General features: G+C 42.4%; 1 protein-coding gene across 4 annotated transcripts in view; it reads right to left on the bottom strand.

The window, feature by feature from the left end:
- LOC101173596 (anoctamin-1) overlaps positions 1-20,374 on the bottom strand; it is a 200,054-nt gene that overhangs the window by 105,935 nt on the left and 73,745 nt on the right. For all 4 annotated transcript variants that reach the window (XM_020714026.2, XM_020714025.2, XM_020714024.2 and 1 more), the window contains 2 exons: positions 2,145-2,219; positions 1,812-2,013 (listed from right to left, as the gene is read on the bottom strand). In XM_020714026.2, the coding sequence (XP_020569685.1) occupies positions 1,812-2,013; positions 2,145-2,219 (277 nt within the window). The remainder of the gene's footprint in view (positions 1-1,811; positions 2,014-2,144; positions 2,220-20,374) is intronic.

The following is a 20,374-nucleotide window of genomic DNA, read 5'->3' on the forward strand; positions in this document are numbered from 1 at the left end:
CAACGGTTGACCCATAAAAGTGCGGAGGGTTTTTGGGTTGTCAGGCCCCTGGAGGGTCATAGACTGGTGCGGTCACTTCTTAAGAGGAGCTCAGGTGAGCCATGCGGTTTCCTTGTGGCTCGTGCCACCACCTTAAGGTACATCATAAACATGGATCATACTGTAAGTGTATCATGAATAATTTGTAGGGATACTGTTACACATACCTATGATGTATGGGTGATGCTGTCGTACGTTGCCCTTACACTACACCCTAATCATTAGTAAGGTGTGCACTCTGGCTCCTTTGCATACATGGGGAGTGCAAGTGATACATAAGTGCCTGTATGATACCCGTAGGATGCCCACACAAACTACACTCTGATCATCTAATTTCCTCTTTCTAACAGTCAGGACGCAAGCACGGAGTGCACAACAGGCTCAAAAGGGCGGGGCAAGGAGGGCACACTTATCATTTGAACAGCACTAACAGGAACCTTGTGTAGTGCGCAGGTTTTGGGGGGTGTAAAAAATCTGTATGAAACGCCTACATCTCACCTCTTTCACTCTTACTTATTACCCTAACGCAGGGGTCGGGAACCTTTTTGGCCAAGAGAGCCATAAACGCCACATATTTTTAAATGTAATTTCAAAAGAGCCATACAATAATGTAGTGTCTCTTTCCCACACTGAGGCACGGAGACTTAACCTCTCTTAAGGTTCTTTATTCTGGTTACTGTAGACTGTAACAAACGCCGTACAATTAATTCAGCAACTCCTGAATCTCTCCCGCAGAGACGAGAGCGCTTCTCCCAACTTTATATTCGCTCCTGCCGCGTCAGCCCTCCCATTTCCCTTATTCGGCCCATAGCTGAACCCCATTGGTCCAAACTACCTAACAACAGCCTGAGCGACAGAACTGAGAGCCAATCAGATCTCTGCTTGATGCGTTCATTGAACTCCAGAACTTTTAACGCGGCCCAACAGCCATCCAACTCAGTCCGCGACAATTTGTTTAAAACTAAATATACAAGTGAATGTGTGCATTTGATGTAAATTCAACACTTTTAAAGTACAATAAGTCTGTGGATTCTTTTTTAATAACATCATTATGCTGTTGCTAATAAATGATGAGTATTTCTCGTGGTGGTTCTGCTGATTGTCTAGTCTGGTTGATAGGTGGTGAGTTTCTGCTTCATGCAGGCGTTGAGACTTTAAACGTGATCGTAGGTCTGAATGTTCTGTAGATGTGACAAAGACTGATCACATGCAGACGGGGAGCCAAACACACACTCACACGCTGCAGTGAGTGACGGGCAGCGGGTTTTACATTTTTACAATCCCTGCGCGATTCACCTGCTGCCTGTCCCCACAACACCTCAGCCCCACCCTCTGCTTTCTCCCTCACACATCCCGTCCCCTCAACTGCGCGCTCTTTCTCAGAGACGGGAGCGCGCAGTTTTGGGCACGGCAATTCACAGGTTTCCGGCTGGTACAAACTCTGTGAAATAATAGATAATAGTAAAGTGACAATGCTGGCGCTGATTTTTCTCTCTAAGCACCGATACTACTCCGCGCCTCTGGCATCGCATCGCGCCCGAGAAGGACTGGTCTAAGGGTTCAATAAGATAAATATTCACAAATACATAGGGAAAAAGACAATCAGAGATAATAACTTTCCTGTGCATGAGGGTACAAAAGGATTTAACAATGGTCAAGTAATCTGACAGCTGCACCATATAAACGTAAGTTTTTGAAAATGTTCAAAAGCTTGTTCAATCTTTCCTCCATAGAGGCTTTCTAAGGTCATAGGTCAACTTAAAAGTCTGTACCTAGCTCAGTCAGCCACTGTGCCACTGCTCCATAGATTTCGTCCAGAACCAGGATAACCACAAGGTTGATGATGACTGCAGTGGCCGTCACTGTTACCCGAACATTGGACTTGGTCTCTGGGTCCGGGCTCATCGCCATCAGGGCGGACACTGTGATCCGGTAGATGATTACGCCGAAAACCGCAGAAAACGTCAGCCCAAACTGGAAGCAAAGAATAGGAACAGAGAAAGTCCCTTATTTTCTGTATTAGCAAATATTTCTGTATGATAATGATAAACAATATTGTCTGCATTTAAGATGCTAGAGCCAGTAATAACCAATAATGAACTTACCATGAAAAGGATGGAGGAAATGTTGATGAAGTATCCTGGAAGACGGTCTTTCCAGGTCAGCTTATCAACAGCAGGCTAACAACAGAAAAACACAGACAAAAGGGAAAACAGAAACATCTTAGTCTGATAGATGTCAGGTCTGCCCTTCTTGGATGAAAAATGTGTCCTGCAGCTGAAGGTCCAACACAATGGAGTCAAGAGGGAAAAAAGGATTACAAATACACAATTGTACAATGGTGGCCCATCCAATAAACGCTGGGTCTAACAGGTGTCTCTGTGGTATGGTGAGCTGTTCAGGTAGCCCACTGGATTTAGCATACGCCAAAGGACTTTTTGGTGAAGCTTCTGCACGACATTTAGGGCTGGATCCTAAACTAAAATGGGTGATAATGAGATGCCGGCTGCAGAAAAAGGAGCAAAGTGAGCAAAGTGATCCTGGTGAAGATGCAAAGAAAGCCAGCGACGAATTGGAGGAACTGGATTGAAGATGGAACATTGAGCAAAGACAGAAAGGTGCGTGTGTCTCCAGGAAAACGATCCACATGAAAGCCAAGAGGACTTTTGAAACGGAGGCTGATGCTTCAAAGAAAAACGAACTGTTTGATAATCATAACACAATGTTCTCATCATTTTAATAAATCCTGAAATGTTTCACCGCAAAACGAACCGGTTAGCTATGCCAGTTTTATAATAGACACCTGTCTCTAATAAATGCCGGGCCGGCTGCCAAATTTTTGGAATAAATGCCGGGGCTACTATAAATTATATGGTATTACAGGCTAACGCAACAGAACTGTTCCTGTAAAAAAGAGGGGGGAAAAAATCAAAATTTTCTTTTTAACTGAAAAGAAAAACGTTGAAACCGAAACTTCCAAAAGTCAAACAACAACAATGAAGAGAATTTTTAAAAGGCGAACTAATTTAGAGGTCTTTCTACAACTTTTTTGACCACTCAGTTAAATGCTGAACTTTACACAACATGACAACATTTGTACTCTGAGTTGTACAGAAATTATACCAAGGCTAGTGTTTGCTAGTGTTTCCACACACATCATGCTAAAATGATGCAACACTTACACAACATCTATTAGAAAGATTTCATGTTTACATCAATCAGTCACTGCAGTTATGTTGCATTTTTTTGTGACAAAATAAAAAAAATGTGACAAATAAAAAAAATGTAGTGGGATACTTCAAAAACTCCCCCCAAAAAATGTCCTCAAACAACAAGTGTTCCACAAACTTTTCAAGACTTGTGCAAACTAAGGAAGAGAGGAGTTTGAGATGACAAAGACAATAGGAACTGAAAGGAAAATGCTGCCATCTAGTGGCTCTACGAGCACTGTGCAACCTTTAAAACGAACTCCAGATAGCTCCCAACCACCCTCTGCTTATCCCTTGTGCTATCCTAGGCACTTTAACGTTGGGAGTTGGGTCATCTAGACCCACTAGACCACACGTGTCAAACTCAAGGCCCCGGGGGCCAAATGTGGCCCTACATGTCATTTTATGTGGCCCGCGAGAGCATCTAAGTTTTTTAATTTCTTAAAATAAAAATGAAAAATAGGTGTGTATTTATTCATATCTAGGGGGAAGCTGACTTGAAATCTTGGATTGGGCAACTATACAAAAGGACTTAAACACTGTCCATATACCCCAACCTGTCAGAATCAGATGTAAAAGGATTTATGGTAGAATAACAAGCAAACGTATGTATACATATGTTTTCTATGCAACTGGAATTGTCACTTTAAAAAGTTATAATAAATAAATAATGAGTTATTCATCTAGACCCACTAGACAGTGCACTGAACCTTTTTTCTTCAATGATTTGTGATCTTCACTGGTGTCCATGGATTACATGAAATCTTTCCACCTTTCTCCACCTTTGTCATGGTAGGGAGAACACGTCAATGTGAGGGTGGGGTCATCTAGACCCCACAAGATAGACCAAGGGATGATCAGACTTATTACTGTGGAATTTTGTGCTGTAGGAGATGGCTGCCGCCATGTGGGGGCGCCCTGGTCTGCAGAATATTTTAACCCATTTCCATGAAGATTGATCTGCCCCTAAATGAGTGCTGTCACTCACCTGATTTATTATTGGCATCTCAAATTTGCTTTACTGTTTCCTTTTTCCGCTCGTTTATGTCAATTAAAAAATAATCTAGGAAGTGAAACGACATAAACTGGAAAAAGCTAAAGGAGGGTTTTGAAACGATAGACTTTAGTGGCAGCTGACCAAAGAACAACAAGTATTTGCTCATTTTAAATACTACATAGTAAAGAGGAGCAGCATCTTTTATATTTGGTCTTTTTCTGCCTCTACTTTCACAGCCTCAGTATAATTTCACACAGGTGAGGTGCTTTTCCTTTGAGAAGTACTACAAAAATACTGGGTCCTTGTGTCTAATGTAAACAAATGTTGTTATCAGTTTTCTGATTTAGCAGAAAGTTATAGCTCAATAACTGTATGATAAGCCATAATAACTGACTGGTTGAACACTTCTTGAGTAACAGACTTTAAAATGAGACCATTCTCAGTGAAACTTCTAGGTGTCGTGTTTTTCGGTTACCCTCATTGGTTTGTTTGTGGTTTTGCTAAATAGATGAAAGTTGCACAGTCAAAAGAGGGGTGTGTCGTCCCCCCCCCCCCCGTAGAAACATTCAGTATTGTCCTACTGGGAACCTATTGAGTCTCATTAAGCAAGATTCTCTTAACAACATAATTTAGGCTTAAAATGAACCAGAAAATGCTAAAATTATTTGTTTACCAGAAAAAACAGAAATTTGATAGATTTCTGGACAGTTTTTGTCCAGTAAGTATGTTTGTATGTCAACATTAGAAGTTAAGGATTTTTTTCCTAACTTAGTACGTTGGGTTTGACTTTGAGCTGCAGTATCAGGGGAACGGCCACAGGGCCGGAGAAAGCTTTCAATAAAACTCTGCTGCTAAAAAATAGAGGGAACAGGAACAGGTTTTCACAGTTTGGAGGGAAGGAGGGAGGGAGGGAGGGAGGGATGGATAGATGGATGGAGGGAGGAAGGGATGGATGGGTGGAAGGATGGATGGGTGGATGGATGGATGGATGGATGGATGGACGGATGGATGGATGGATGGATGGATGGATGGATGGGTGGATGGATGGGTGGATGGATGGATGGATGGATGGATGGATGGATGGATGGATGGATGGATGGACGGACGGACGGATGGATGGATGGATGGATGGATGGATGGATGGATGGAGGGAAGGATAGATGGAAGGATGGATGGAATGGATGGAGGGATGGATGGATGGAGGGATGGATGGAGGGAGGAAGGGATGGATGGGTGGAAGGATGGATGGGTGGATGGATGGATGGATGGATGGATGGATGGATGGATGGATGGATGGATGGATGGATGGACGGATGGATGGATGGATGGATGGATGGATGGATGGGTGGATGGATGGGTGGATGGATGGATGGATGGATGGATGGATGGATGGATGGATGGATGGATGGCTGGATGGATGGATGGACGGACGGATGGATGGATGGATGGATGGATGGATGGGTGGGTGGATGGGTGGATGGATGGATGGATGGATGGATGGATGGATGGATGGATGGATGGATGGATGGATGGATGGATGGATGGATGGATGGATGGATGGATGGACGGACGGACGGACGGATGGACGATGGATGGATGGATGGGTGGATGGATGGATTAATGGATGGATGGATGGGTGGATGGATGGATTGGTGGATTGATGGATGGATGGATGGAGGGATGGATGGGTGGAAGGATGGATGGATGGATGGGTGGATGGATATATGGGTGGATGGATGGATGGATGGATGGATGGATGGATGGATGGATGGATGGATGGATGGATGGATGGATGGATGGATGGACTGATGAATGGGTCGATGGATATATGGGTGGATGGACGGATAGATAAATAGATGGATGGATTGGTGGATATGGCAAAGATTTAAGGACACCAGACCAAAAAAGCAGAACAAAGATGGTCAAAGGTTTAAAGCAGGGCTGTCTAATCCAGGTCCTCGATAATTTCTATCTTTCCAGTTCTCCCTACACTTCTTGCTGCTGATTAGCTGGATCGTGAGTTTAACCAATCAGAGTGAGGAGATGCATAATCCAGGTAATCCGCAAAAAGCAGTGAAGAGAGAACTGGAAAACAGGCAGAGCAGTAGACCTCGAGGACAAGGATTAGGTAGTCCTGATTTAAAGACATCATAATATCCGACACCAAATATCAAGACCTCAGACAACAAGGGTTATAGTCTGGTACAAAGCATCTGTTCTTTGATCAATGCTCCTCTACATGGTCCCTGTCAAGTAAACTAAACTAAATGTTTTCCAGGGAAATAGCTGTTCAGTTATTTGTCAGATGTGGAACATTGGATATCCTTTCCAACACATCCAGCCTGTAAATCTAACTTGGATGTAAACCTACAACCTGCTGACATACAGTGTAGTCTTCCACTAAAGGCCATCGCCTGACTGTATCAAAACAAGAGCAACTCAGCTCTGGTGAAACCTGTGTGCCAATTTGTTCATGATTTATATCTCGACTAATTATACTTAGTGTATTGGCCCTAAAGCTGAACAACAAATAAGTCACTCACATTCATGGATCAACTACATAATTCAAATTACCACCACTCCCCCACCGTGCTTGATAACAGAGATATTAGCCCTGACATGTTGTATTCCGCTTGAACTAAATATGCTGGTGTGGATGATGGCTCAGCACCTCAACTTTGGGATCAAATATCTGATCAGATTTCTCCGGTAAGATTTATTTGCCGTGCCGCCCTGTTCTTGTAAGAGACAAAACCAAAGAAATTCCAAAGGAATCACTTGTTTGCAGCCTTTTCCATGAAACACTGTCAGCAAATGAAACATGGCAGCTTTCATCTATCTCTAGAAGATCTTAAAAAACACCAAGGAGCCTTTTTTTCTTGTAAATGTGCTGATCCGGTTCAGACATCCCTGTCGCAGGGATGAAGTTGTGTAAACACAAACCTGAAGACTCCCTTTCAGGCACACAAACGGACTATCTGAAAGATTAAAGGACCCTCAGAGATTAGATGGTTGGGACAGCCATCAGCGGGAGAGGAAGTAAATGGGTCAGGTGTTATATTTGGCTTGTTGAGTCCACAGGGGGAAGCCCGACAAAGCCCCCGTGAAAGAGACCCAGTCAGAGTTTGATTTCTCTTTGTCACTCACAGCCTGTGATCTTCCATCGTTCTGTCTGCCTGCCCAAAGTGGCAAATCAGAAGTTTATTAACAAAAGGTCACACAAGTTAGCCTAAAGAGGTGATCATGTCCCCATAATGCTACGTTCGTGCCAGACATGTGACGCCGGCTCTTGAACGCACGTTTAGCCCATGGCGTTCACACTGGACAACTAGGGGGGGGTTTCTTCTTCCTTTGCTTTTTCTACAAACTACTGCCGCATGTCCGCCGCCTACAGTTAGAAGAGGGTTGGTGAGTAATTGCTGAAGCGGTTCAAATCTCATGAATCTTGCTCCAGGATTTTTCTTTCAAAGCTTTATTCTAAATGGGATTTCCGTTCATTTAAAAAAGGACAGCATCCATACGTGACCTCAGAACCTGGACTTTCTGATTCTAAAGGTTCTGCAGTTCAGACTGAACTGTGATCTTTCCTGAAACACAAATATGTACATCCATCTCCCTCATCGGTGGTCTCCAACCTATTTCAGGCCGTGGACCGGTTTAATGTCAGAAAATATTTTTATGGATCGGCCTGTACGAGAATCTTTTTTGCGCTTTTAGTTTCCCATAACTTTTGAGGCTAAAATTTAACTTCATTGTCTCTAAAATATCTGCAGCTGCTTCAAATTTTAATCGTATTTATTTGTTATTATATTATTGTATTTATTTATTATATCTAGATTTCATGTAGGAACCATTAAAATGTGAAATAGATTTTCCATAACTCTCAAGCAGAAGCTAAAAGATCAGGCGCTAACGTCAACCATGTCTGATTTTTAAGGTACGGATGAATACAAAAAACAGTTTGAGCAACTTTATTAGCAGCATCCTCGTAACATTAGCCAGCCGGTTGCTGAATATTGTGCATAATTACTATGGTGTGTGGGAAAACTGTCACAATAAATCCATATTTGGAGTAAAGACTGCTGGGTTTTGTCTGTTAAATGCAGATTTCTTTTATTTTGAAGTCGAAAACTCTTTTTCAGTAGAGGATGGATTTTTGATGTGTGTCAAGAATGAGCTGGATGTGCCGAAGAATCCAGTAGTTTTCCAAAAGAGTCGAATTAGAAATAAAATGGAAAACAATGTAGGCTGTGTATTTTTTTTTCTCTCTGCGCCCATGGTACCAACTGTGCCTTGGATCGGTACCGGCCCACAGCCTGGGGGTTGAGGACCACCATAGCTCGTGTTTTTGAACGATGCTGTGAAGTCCAGAAAGTTCCTTTCAAAGGAATTGAATACTAAATGCGTTGCAGCGTCGGCAGCAGCATGAGATACAGTCATTTGGGGATTGTAACATAATCTCCAGAACCTGCACGCGCTTACGCTGGTTTTCTCCAAATCAAATCCTGTTTATCTTCCTACGTGTAGCTGGTGTTATGAGCAGAGACGTGTCCTAAATCTAAAGGTGATCTGGAAAGCTTTGACAGCGCCCTGTCTGTCACTGCAGATAGCATGTAGGATGGGTTAAAAGACCTGGATAAAAGCCAGAATCTGACTATCCCCGCGCAGCTCGCAGCTTGATGAACTGTTTACTGCACGCTAGCGGGTTCTGCTGCTCTGATTGGACAAACTCCGGCTCGGTCACACCTTTGAAACACGATCTGCTGAACTGGACCAACATCTGAATGTGTCAGCTAACACATATAATAGTTCAAGAGGGTGAAAGGGAGTGCTCTGTGTCACCATAGCGATGGCCACTAATATTGCTTCCTACCCAGCATGCATCACTCCTACTCAAGCAGCCCTCCTCCTTTTTTATCCCATTATTATGGCCCGCAGCACTCACAGAGTGCAAGGACCATATTGTAACTGGTACGAGGGTCGAACACTCAAAAAGTCCAAAACGTCAAAAAAAACGCGTCAAAACGCCAAAAAATGGGGTCAAAAGTCGCCAAAAGCACAAAACGACACGACAATTGTGTAACGCAACAAAAATACACACACACACGCACAACACCAACGCAAAAACATCAAATTTGTAATCGCAAAAATGACGACAATAACACGAAAAAGCCCCAAAAAGCCCTCAAAAGAAGGGTTTAAAGCCAAAAAGACCTGCCCAGCCTATAGTAAAAGAGAGGCCGCATTGAAATACATAGGCCACCTGCCTGCAAAAACTTCTATATTGTTTCTGCTTTGTTTCATTATTATTATTATTATGGCCCGCAGCACTCACAGAGTGCAAGGACCATATTGTAACTGCTACGAGGATCGAACACTCAAAAAGGTCCAAAACGTCAAAAAACACGTCAAAACGCCAAAAAATGGGGTCAAAAGTCGCCCAAAGCACACAACGACACGACAATTGTGTAACGCAACAAAAATACACACACACACACGCATAACACCAACGCACAAACGTCAAAATTGTAGTCGCAAAAATGACGACAAAAACCCAAAAAAGCCCCAAAAAGCCCTCAAAAGACGGGTTTAAAGCCAAAAAGACATGCCCAGCCTATAGTAAAAGACAGGCCGCATTGAAATACATAGGCCACCTGACTGCAAAAACTTCTATATTGTTTTTCGAATGTTTATTATTATTCTTCTTTCTAACGGATCCGTTGAGCTCAAATTTGACCCCCGCCACATACCCGAAAACTCACCAAAATTGGAACACACCTAGGATAAATTGAAAATGAATTTTCGGCAAAGAGAACATCACCCCCCCCACGATGATGACATCATGGCGTGCGTTCCCGTCAAAAAAATGAATGGGCCGAAATCTGTTTATGGGGCCAAAAAAATATATTTTGAAATACAGTTACGAAACAAAAACAAGCGTGTTGGAGATATCCCAAAGAAGTTATGAAATCATTATGCGATGGCCACACGACCTACGGCTTGGCGGCCATTTTGTGGCGAACTCAGAGAAATGGCGATTTTCGTGTTTTTTCACAATATGGGAAAACGACACTTTTGTTCAAGCGATTTTCACGAAATTGCATACACATGCCAAAAACACGATTTTACAATAACCAAAGAAGTTTTGTTGACCTTTGACCTTGGGAAGGGGCGGCCATCTTGAATTTTCATAAAAAAGCACCTTTAGTAAGGTATTCAAATGAAAACTCGTCCTAGGAATTTTCATCGATCTTTTTGAAACTTCTCGGGCATCAATGGCAAGCTACTGTGGACAAAATGTTGGAATTAAAAGTTGTAGAATTTGAAACGCGTGCACGTGGCGAATTCGCAACCGTCGCCATTTTAGCTAGCTCGCACATATTTTATCGGAATAGCCTGAAACTGAAATATGCGATACCCTGGCCCGCACTGTACAAAATGATGTCACAAACGACAAAATCCATAAAGGAATGTGGCCGTGGTAAACAAAAAACAATCGCAAAAAAAAGTGCTGACTCGGCAAAAAAAAATTTTTTCGGATTTTATTTTTAAGAATCGGCTAACGAAACCCAGATAACTTTGACAGGTATATCCAAAGAAAGTTTTGAAATCATTACGTGATGGCGACACGACCTACGGTTTGGCGGCCATTTTGTGCCAAAATCTACCATTTTGAGTTTTTCGCGTTTTTACACAATATGGAAAAATGAACTTTTTTTCGAGCGATTTTCACGAAATTTGACGCGCATGTCTCTAACGTAAGTCTACAATCACCTCTGGAGTTTCGTCGATCTTTGACCTCGGGAAAAGGCGGCCATCTTGAATTTTCTATAAAAAACACCTTTAACTCCAGATTCAAACGTAAACTTGTCGTTGGAATTTTCAGCGATCGTCTCGAAACTTTTTGGGCATCAATGGCAAGCTACTGTGGAAAAAATGTTGGAATTAGAAGTTGTAGATTTTAAACGGCGTGCGCGTGGCGAACTAGCAAAGTGGCGCACTGTTATAACTCCTATATTTTTCAATGGACTACTGTGAAATTTGAATGCATGCAATAATGCCTGAAACTGCATACATTGAAAAACACTGGATATGGACACTTAAGGAATGTGGGCGTGGTTAGCATAAAACCACTGTTGCTAGGGACGACAAAAAGTTTACTTTTACCGATTTGTCCGAAACTGACGTCAATCTGTTCGTCCTCCCGAGGGGACCAAAACATAAAATGGTTGCTATGGAGATAAAATCAACAAAAAAGCCGCCATTTTGGAAAAAGTGGGTTTTTTATCAACTCATGACATATAGCTCTCACCAATGGAGGAATGTGTTTTTCTGAGTCAGTTGATGATGCTTACCGCTATGCTAGCACTTTTAGCTATGTTAGCATAACTAGCATAGTTAGCATAATTAGCATTTTAGGTAATGTGTTTTTCTGAGTCAGTTGATGATGCTGATCGCTATGCTAGCACTTTTAGCCACATTAGCATAGCTAGCATAGTTAACATAATTAGCATATTGAGCAATTTATACTAGCCTTTATCAACTTGGGCGGTGAGGACGGTGGTGCGGAGAGTTGGGCGTGGAAGGCGGGTTGCGTCTGCGGGCCATACAACGCCGCTTGTGGCTTTAATTATGGCCCGCAGCACTCACAGAGTGCAAGGACCATATTGTAACTGGTACGAGGGTCGAACACTCAAAAAGGTCCAAAACGTCAAAAAAACGCGTCAAAACGCCAAAAAATGGGGTCAAAAGTCGCCCAAAGCACAAAACGACACGACAATTGTGTAACGCAACAAAAATACACACACACACGCACAACGCCAACGCAAAAACGACAAAATTGTAGTCGCAAAAATGACGACAAAAACCCAAAAAAGCCCCAAAAAGCCCTCAAAAGACGGGTTTAAAGCTAAAAAGACATGCCCAGCCTATAGTAAAAGACAGGCTGCATTGAAATACATAGGCCACCTGACTGCAAAAACTTCTATATTGTTTTTCGAAAGTTTTTTTATTATTATTATTATTATTCTTCTGGTTTCTAACGGACAGTTTGAGCGAAAATTTGACCCCCGCCACATACCCGAAAACTCACCAAAATTGGCACACACCTAGGATAAATGTGAAATGAATTTTCGGCAAAGAAAACGTCACCCCCCCGAAGTTGATGACATCACGGCGAGCGTTCCCGTAAAAAAAATGAATGGGCCGAAAATCGCTTATGGGGCCAAAAAAAAATATTTCAAATTAGAACAACGAAACCAAAAAACACGTGTTGGAGATATCCCAAAGAAGTTATAAAATCATAATGGGATGGCCACACAACCTACGGCTTGGCGGCCATTTTGTGGCGAACTCAGAGAAATGGCGATTTTCGTGTTTTTTGACAATATGGGAAAACTACACTTTTGTTCAAGCGATTTTCACGAAATTTCATACACATGCCACAAACACGATTCTACAACTACCAAAGAAGTTTTGTTGACCTTTGACCTTGGCAAGGGGCGGCCATCTTGAATTTTCATAAAAAAGCACCTTTATTGACGGATACAAACGAAAACTCGTCCTAGGGATTTTTATCGATCTTTTTGAAACTTCTCGGGCATCAATGGCAAGCTACTGTGGACAAAATGTTGGAATTAGAAGTTGTAGAATTTGAAACGCGTGCCCGTGAAGAATTCGCAACCATCGCCATTTTAGCTAGCTCGCACATATTTTGTCGGAATAGCCTGAAACTGAAATATGCGATACCCTGTCCCACACTGAACAAAACGATGTCACATACGACAAAATCCATAAAGGAATGTGGCCGTGGTAAACAAAAAACCGTCGCAAAAAAAAGTGCTGACTCGGCAAAAAAAAATTTTTTGGGATTTTATTTTTAAGAATCGGCTAACGAAACTCAGATAACTTTGTCGGGTATATCCAAAGAAAGTTTTGAAATCATTACGTGATGGCGACTTGACCTACGGTTTGGCGGCCATTTTTTGCCAAAATCTGCCATTTTGCGTTTTTCGCGTTTTTACACGATATGGAAAAATGAACTTTTTTTCGAGCGATTTTCACGAAATTTGACTCGCATGTCCCTAGCGTAAGTCTACAATCACCTTTGGAGTTTCGTCGACCTTTGACCTCGGGAAAAGGCGGCCATCTTGAATTTTCTATAAAAAACACCTTTACCACCAGATTCAAACGTAAACTTGTCGTTGGAATTTTCATCGATTGTCTCGAAACTTTTTGGGCATCAATGGCAAGCTACTGTGGAAAAAATGTTGGAAGTAGAAGTTGTAGATTTTGAGCGGCGTGTGCGTGGCAAGCTAGCAAAGTGGCGCACTGTTATAACTCCCATGCATTTCAATACATTACAGTGAAAATTGAATGCATGCATTCATACCTGAAACAGATTACATTGAAAAACACTGGATATGGACATATAAGGAATGTGGGCGTGGTTAGCATAAAACCACTGTTGCTAAGGACGACAAAAAGTTTACTTTTACCGATTTGTCCGAAACTGACGTCATTCTGTTCGTCCTCCCGAGGGGACCAAAACATAAAATGGTTGCTATGGAGATAAAATAAACAAAAAAGCCGCCATTTTGGAAAAAGTGGTTTTTTTTATCAACTTATGGCATATAGCTCTCACCAATGGAGGAATGTGTTTTTCTGAGTCAGTTGATGATGCTGATCGCTATGCTAGCACTTTTAGCCACATTAGCATAGCTAGCATAGTTAGCATAATTAGCATTTTAGGTAATGTGTTTTTCTGAGTCAGTTGATGATGCTGATCGCTATGCTGGCACTTTTAGCCACATTAGCATAGCTAGCATAGTTAGCATAATTAGCAAATCCAGCCTTTACTAGCTTTTAATTTGTGGGCGGTGAGGGCGGTGAGGGCGGTGGTGCGTAGAGTTGGGCGTGGAAGGCGGGTTGCGTCTGCGGGCCATACAACGCCGCTTGCGGCTTTAATTATGGCCCGCAGCACTCACAGAGTGCAAGGACCATATTGTAACTGGTACGAGGGTCGAACACTCAAAAAGTCCAAAACGTCAAAAAAACGCGTCAAAACGCCAAAAAATGGGGTCAAAAGTCGCCCAAAGCACAAAACAACACGACAATTGTGTAACGCAACAAAAATAAACACACACACGCACAACACCAACGCAAAAACGACAAAATTGTAGTCGCAAAAATGACGACAAAAACACAAAAAAGCCCCAAAAAGCCCTCAAAAGACGGGTTTAAAGCCAAAAAGACATGCCCAGCCTATAGTAAAAGACAGGCCGCATTGAAATACATAGGCCACCTGACTGCAAAAACTTCTATATTGTTTTTGCTTCGTTTCATTATTATGGCCCGCAGCAGCAGTCACTGACTGCAAGGACCATATTGTTTTCGCAGTTGGAACGACGACTTCGCCGCCTTTCAGCGAGAATTTGACCCCCGCCGCATGCTCGAAAAGTCACCAAAATGTGCACACACCTGGGATAAATTGCAAATGAATTTTCCACAAAGTCAACGTCACCCCCCCGAAGACGATGACATCACGGCCAGCGATCCCGTCAAAAAAATGAATGGGCCGAAAATCGCGTATGGGGCCGAACAAAATGTACTTCAAAATACAGTCGCCAAACCAATACACACGTGTCGGGGATATCCCAAAGATGTTTTGAAATCATTATGGGACGGCCACACGACCTACGGCTTGGCGGCCATTTTGTGGCGAACTCTGAGAATTGGCGATTTTCGTGTTTTCCCACAATATGGGGAAAAGACACTTTTGTTTGAACGATTTTCACGCAATTGCACACACTTGCTGCCAGCTCCAGTCTACAAACACCCTAGAAGTGTCGTTGACCTTTGACCTTGGGAAAAGGCCGCCATCTGGAATTTTCTCAAAAAAGCACCTTTAGCACCAGATACAAACGAAAACTCGTCGTTGGAATTTTCATCAATCGTCTCGTAACTTTTCGGGCACCAACGGCCAGCTACTCTGGAAAAAATGTTGGAATTAGAAGTTGTAGATTTTGAATGACGTGCGCGTGGCGAGCTAGCAACCGTTGCCATCTTGGCTAGCTCGCACATTTTTCATTGGAACGTCGTGAAGAGGAAATATGCGATTCCTTGGCCCGCGCTGAACAAAACGATGCTACGCACGACAAGATCGATAAAGGAATGTGGGCGTGGTAAGCAAAAAACCGTCGCAAAAAAATGTGCCGACTCGGCAAAAACGAAAACATTCGGAACTTTTTTTTTGAGAATCGACTAACGAAACCAATATACCCTTGTCCGCGATATCCAAAGGACATTTTGAAATCATTACGGGATGGTGACACGACCTACGGTTTGGCGGCCATTTTGTGCCAAAATCTGTCGTTTTGCGTTTTTCGCGTTTTTACACAATATGGAAAAATAAACATTTTTTCGAGCGATTTTCACGAAATTTGACTCACATGTTGCTAGAGCAAGTCCACAACTACCTCTGGAGTTTCGTCCACCTTTGACCTCGGGAAAAGGCCGCCATCTTGAATTTTCTATAAAAAACGCCTTTACCCCTGGATTCAATCGTAAACTTGTCGTTGGAATTTTCCGCGATCGTCTCGAAACTTTTTGGGCATCAACGTCAAGCTACTGTGAAAGAAATGTTGCAATTAGAAGTTGTAGATTTTGAACGGCGTCCGCGTGGCGAGCTCGCAAAGTCGCGCACTGCTATTCCTCATACCTTATTATGGCCCGCAGCAGCAGTCACTGACTGCAAGGACCATATTGTTTTCGCAGTTGGAACGACGACTTCGCCGCCTTTCAGCGAGAATTTGACCCCCGCCGCATGCTCGAAAAGTCACCAAAATGTGCACACACCTGGGATAAATTGCAAATGAATTTTCCACAAAGTCAACGTCACCCCCCCGAAGACGATGACATCACGGCCAGCGATCCCGTCAAAAAAATGAATGGGCCGAAAATCGCGTATGGGGCCGAACAAAATGTACTTCAAAATACAGTCGCCAAACCAATACACACGTGTCGGGGATATCCCAAAGATGTTTTGAAATCATTATGGGACGGCCACACGACCTACGGCTTGGCGGCCATTTTGTGGCGAACTCTGAGAATTGGCGATTTTCGTGTTTTCCCACAATATGGGGAAAAGACACTTTTGTTTGAACGATTTTCACGCAATTGCACACACTTGCTGCCAGCTCCAGTCTACAAACACCCTAGAAGTGTCGTTGACCTTTGACCTTGGGAAAAGGCCGCCATCTGGAATTTTCTCAAAAAAGCACCTTTAGCACCAGATACAAACGAAAACTCGTCGTTGGAATTTTCATCAATCGTCTCGTAACTTTTCGGGCACCAACGGCCAGCTACTCTGGAAAAAATTGACTAACGAAACCAATAACCAACGTTGGGCATCAATGGCAAGCTACTGTGGAAAAAACGTTGGAATTAGAAGTTGTAGATTTTGAACGGCATGCGCGTGGCGAACTAGCAAAGTGGCGCACTGTTATAACTCCTATGTTTTTCAAAGGACTACTGTGAAATTTGAATGCATGCATTAATGCCTGAAACAGAATACATTGAAAAACACTGGATATGGACATATAAGGAATGTGGGCGTGGTTAGCATAAAACCACTGTTGCTAAGGACAACAAAAAGTTTACTTTTACCGATTTGTCCGAAACTGACGTCAACCTGTTCGTCCTCCCAAGGGGACCAAAACATAAAATGGTTGCTATGGAGATAAAATCAACAGAAAAGCTGCCATTTTGGAAAAAGTGGGTTTTTTAATCAACTTATGACATATAGCTCTCACCAATGGAGGAATGTGTTTTTTCTAGTCAGTTGATGATGCTGATCGCTATGCTAGCACTTTTAGCCACAATAGCATAGCTAGCGTAGTTAGCATAATTAGCATTTTAGGTAATGTGTTTTTCTGAGTCAGTTGATGATGCTGATCGCTATGCTAGCACTTTTAGCTGTGTTAGCATAACTAGCATAGTAAGCATAATTAGCATTTTTAAAAATGTGTTTTCCTGAGTCAGTTGATGATGCTGATCGCTATGCTTGCACTTTTAGCCACATTAGGATAGTTAGCATAGTTAGCATAATTAGCAAATGCCGTTTTGATTAGCCTTTATCAAAAGTGGGCGGTGAGGGAGGCGGAGGTGCGTAAATTTGGGCATGGAGGCGGTGGTGCGTAGAGTTGGGCGTGGAAGGCGGGTTGCGTCTGCGGGCCATACAACGCCGCTTGCGGCTTTAATTATTATTATTATTCTTTCTAACGGATACTTTGAGCTCAAATTTGACCCCCGCCACATACCCGAAAACTCACCAAAATTGGCACACATCTGGGATAAATTGAAAATGAATTTTCGGAAAAGAAAACGTCAACCCCCCCACGACGATGACATCACGCCGAGCGTTCCCGTAAAAAAAATGAATGGGCCGAAAATCGCTTATGGGGCCAAAAAAAAATATTTTGGAATACAGTTACGAAACCAAAACACGCGTGTTGGAGATATCCCAAAAAAGATTTGAAATCATTATGGGATGGCCACACGACCTACAGCTTGGCGGCCATTTTGTAGCGAACTCAGAGAAATGGCTATTTTCGTGTATTTTGACAGTATGGGAAAACGACACTTTTGTTTATGCGATTGTCACGAAATTGCACACACATGCCAAGACCCTGATTCTACAATAACCAAAGAAGTTTCGTTAACCTTTGACCTTGGGAAGGGGCGGCCATCTTGAATTTTCATAAAAAAGCACCTTTAGTAACGTATACAAACGAAAACTCGTCCTAGGGATTTTTATCGATCTTTTTGAAACTTCTCAGGCATCAATGGCAAGCTACTGTGGACAAAATGTTGGAATTAGAAGTTGTAGAATTTGAAAGGCGTGCGCGTGGCGAATTCGCAACCGTCGCCATTTTAGCTAGCTCGCACATATTTTATCGGAATAGCCTGAAACTGAAATATGCGATACCCTGGCCCACACTGAACAAAACGATGTCACATACGACAAAATCGATAAAGGAATGTGGCCGTGGTAAACAAAAAACCGTCGCAAAAAAAAGTGCTGACTCGGCAAAAAAAAATTTTTTCGGATTTTATTTTTAAGAATCGGCTAACGAAACCCAGATAACTTTGTCGGGTATATCCAAAGAAAGTTTTGAAATTATTACGTGATGGCGACACGACCTACGGTGTGGCGGCCATTTTGTGCCAAAATATGCCATTTTGAGTTTTTCGCGTTTTTACACAATATGGAAAAATTTACTTTTTTTCGAGCGATTTTCACGAAATTTGACGCGCATGTCCCTAGCGTAAGTCTACAATCACCTCTGGAGTTTCGTCGACCTTTGACCTAGGGAAAAGGCGGCCATCTTGAATTTTCTATAAAAAACACCTTTACCACCAGATTCAAACGTAAACTTGTCGTTGGAATTTTCATCGATTGTCTCGAAACTTTTTGGGCATAAATGGCAGGCTGCTGTGGAAAGAATGTTGGAATTAGAAGTTGTAGATTTTGAACGGCGTGCGCGTGGCAAGCTAGCAAATTGGCGCACTGTTATAACTCCCATGCATTTCAATACAATACAGTGAAAATTGAATGCATGCAATAATGCCTGAAACTGAATATATTGAAAAACACTGGATATGGACATATAAGGAATGTGGGCGTGGTTAGCATAAAACCACTGTTGCTAAGGACAACAAAAAGTTTACTTTTACCGATTTGTCCGAAACTGACGTCAATCTGTTCGTCCTCCCGAGGGGACCAAAACATAAAATGGTTGCTATGGGGATAAAATCAACAGAAAAGCCGCCATTTTGGAAAAAGTGGGTTTTTTATCAACTTATGACATATAGCTCTCACCAATGGAGGAATGTGTTTTTCTGAGTCAGTTGATGGTGCTGATCGCTATGCTAGCACTTTTAGCTATGTTAGCATAACTAGCATAGTTCGCATAATTAGCATTTTAGGTAATGTGTTTTTCTGAGTCAGTTGATGATGCTGATCGCTATGCTAGCACTTTTAGCCACATTAGCATAGCTAGCATAGTTAGCATAATTAGCATTTTAGGTAATGTGTTTTTCTGAGTCAGTTGATGATGCTGATCGCTATGCTAGCACTTTTAGCCACATTAGCATAGCTAGCATAGTTAGCATAATTAGCATTTTAGGTAATGTGTTTTTCTGAGTCAGTTGATGATGCTGATCGCTATGCTAGCACTTTTAGCCACATTTGCATAGTTAGCATTGTTAGCATAATTAGCAAATCCAGCCTTGACTAGCTTTTAATTTGCAGGGCAGTGAGGGCGGTGAGGTCAGCGGTGGTGCGTAGAGTTGGGCGTGGAAGGCGGGTTGCGTCTGCGGGCCATACAACGCCGCTTGCGGCTTTAATTATTATTACGTTTCTTGTTTGTTACGGACGTTTTGAGCTCAAATTTGACCCCCGCCACATACCCGAAAACTCACCAAAATTGGTACACACCTAGGATAAATTGAAAATGAATTTTCGGCAAAGAGAACGTCAACCCCCCCGCGACGATGACATCACGGCGAGCGTTCCCGTAAAAAAAATGAATGGGCCGAAAATTGCTTATGGGGCCAAAAAAAAATATTTTGAAATACAGTTACGAAACCAAAACACGTGTGTTGGAGATATCACAAAGAAGTTATAAAATCATTATGGGATGGCCACACGACCTACGGCTTGGCGGCCATTTTGTGGCGAACTCAGAGAAATGGCGATTTTCGTGTTTTTTCACAATATGGGAAAACGACACTTTTGTTCAAGCGATTTTCACAAAATTGCATACACATGCCAAAAACACGATTCTACAATAACCAAAGAAGTTTTGTTGACCTTTGACCTTGGGAAGGGGCGGCCATCTTGAATTTTCATAAAAAAGCACCTTTAGTAAGGTATTCAAACGAAAACTCGTCCTAGGAATTTTCATCGATCTTTTTGAAACTTCTTGGCCATCAATGGCAATCAATTGTGGACAAAATGTTGGAATAAGAAGTTGTAGATTTTGAAACGCGTGCGCGTGGCGAATTCGCAACCGTCGCCATTTTAGCTAGCTTGCACATATTTTATCGGAATGTCGTCAAAATGAAA

This window comes from Oryzias latipes, chromosome 23, assembly GCF_002234675.1.
Source record: "Oryzias latipes chromosome 23, ASM223467v1".
Taxonomy (NCBI): domain Eukaryota; kingdom Metazoa; phylum Chordata; class Actinopteri; order Beloniformes; family Adrianichthyidae; genus Oryzias; species Oryzias latipes.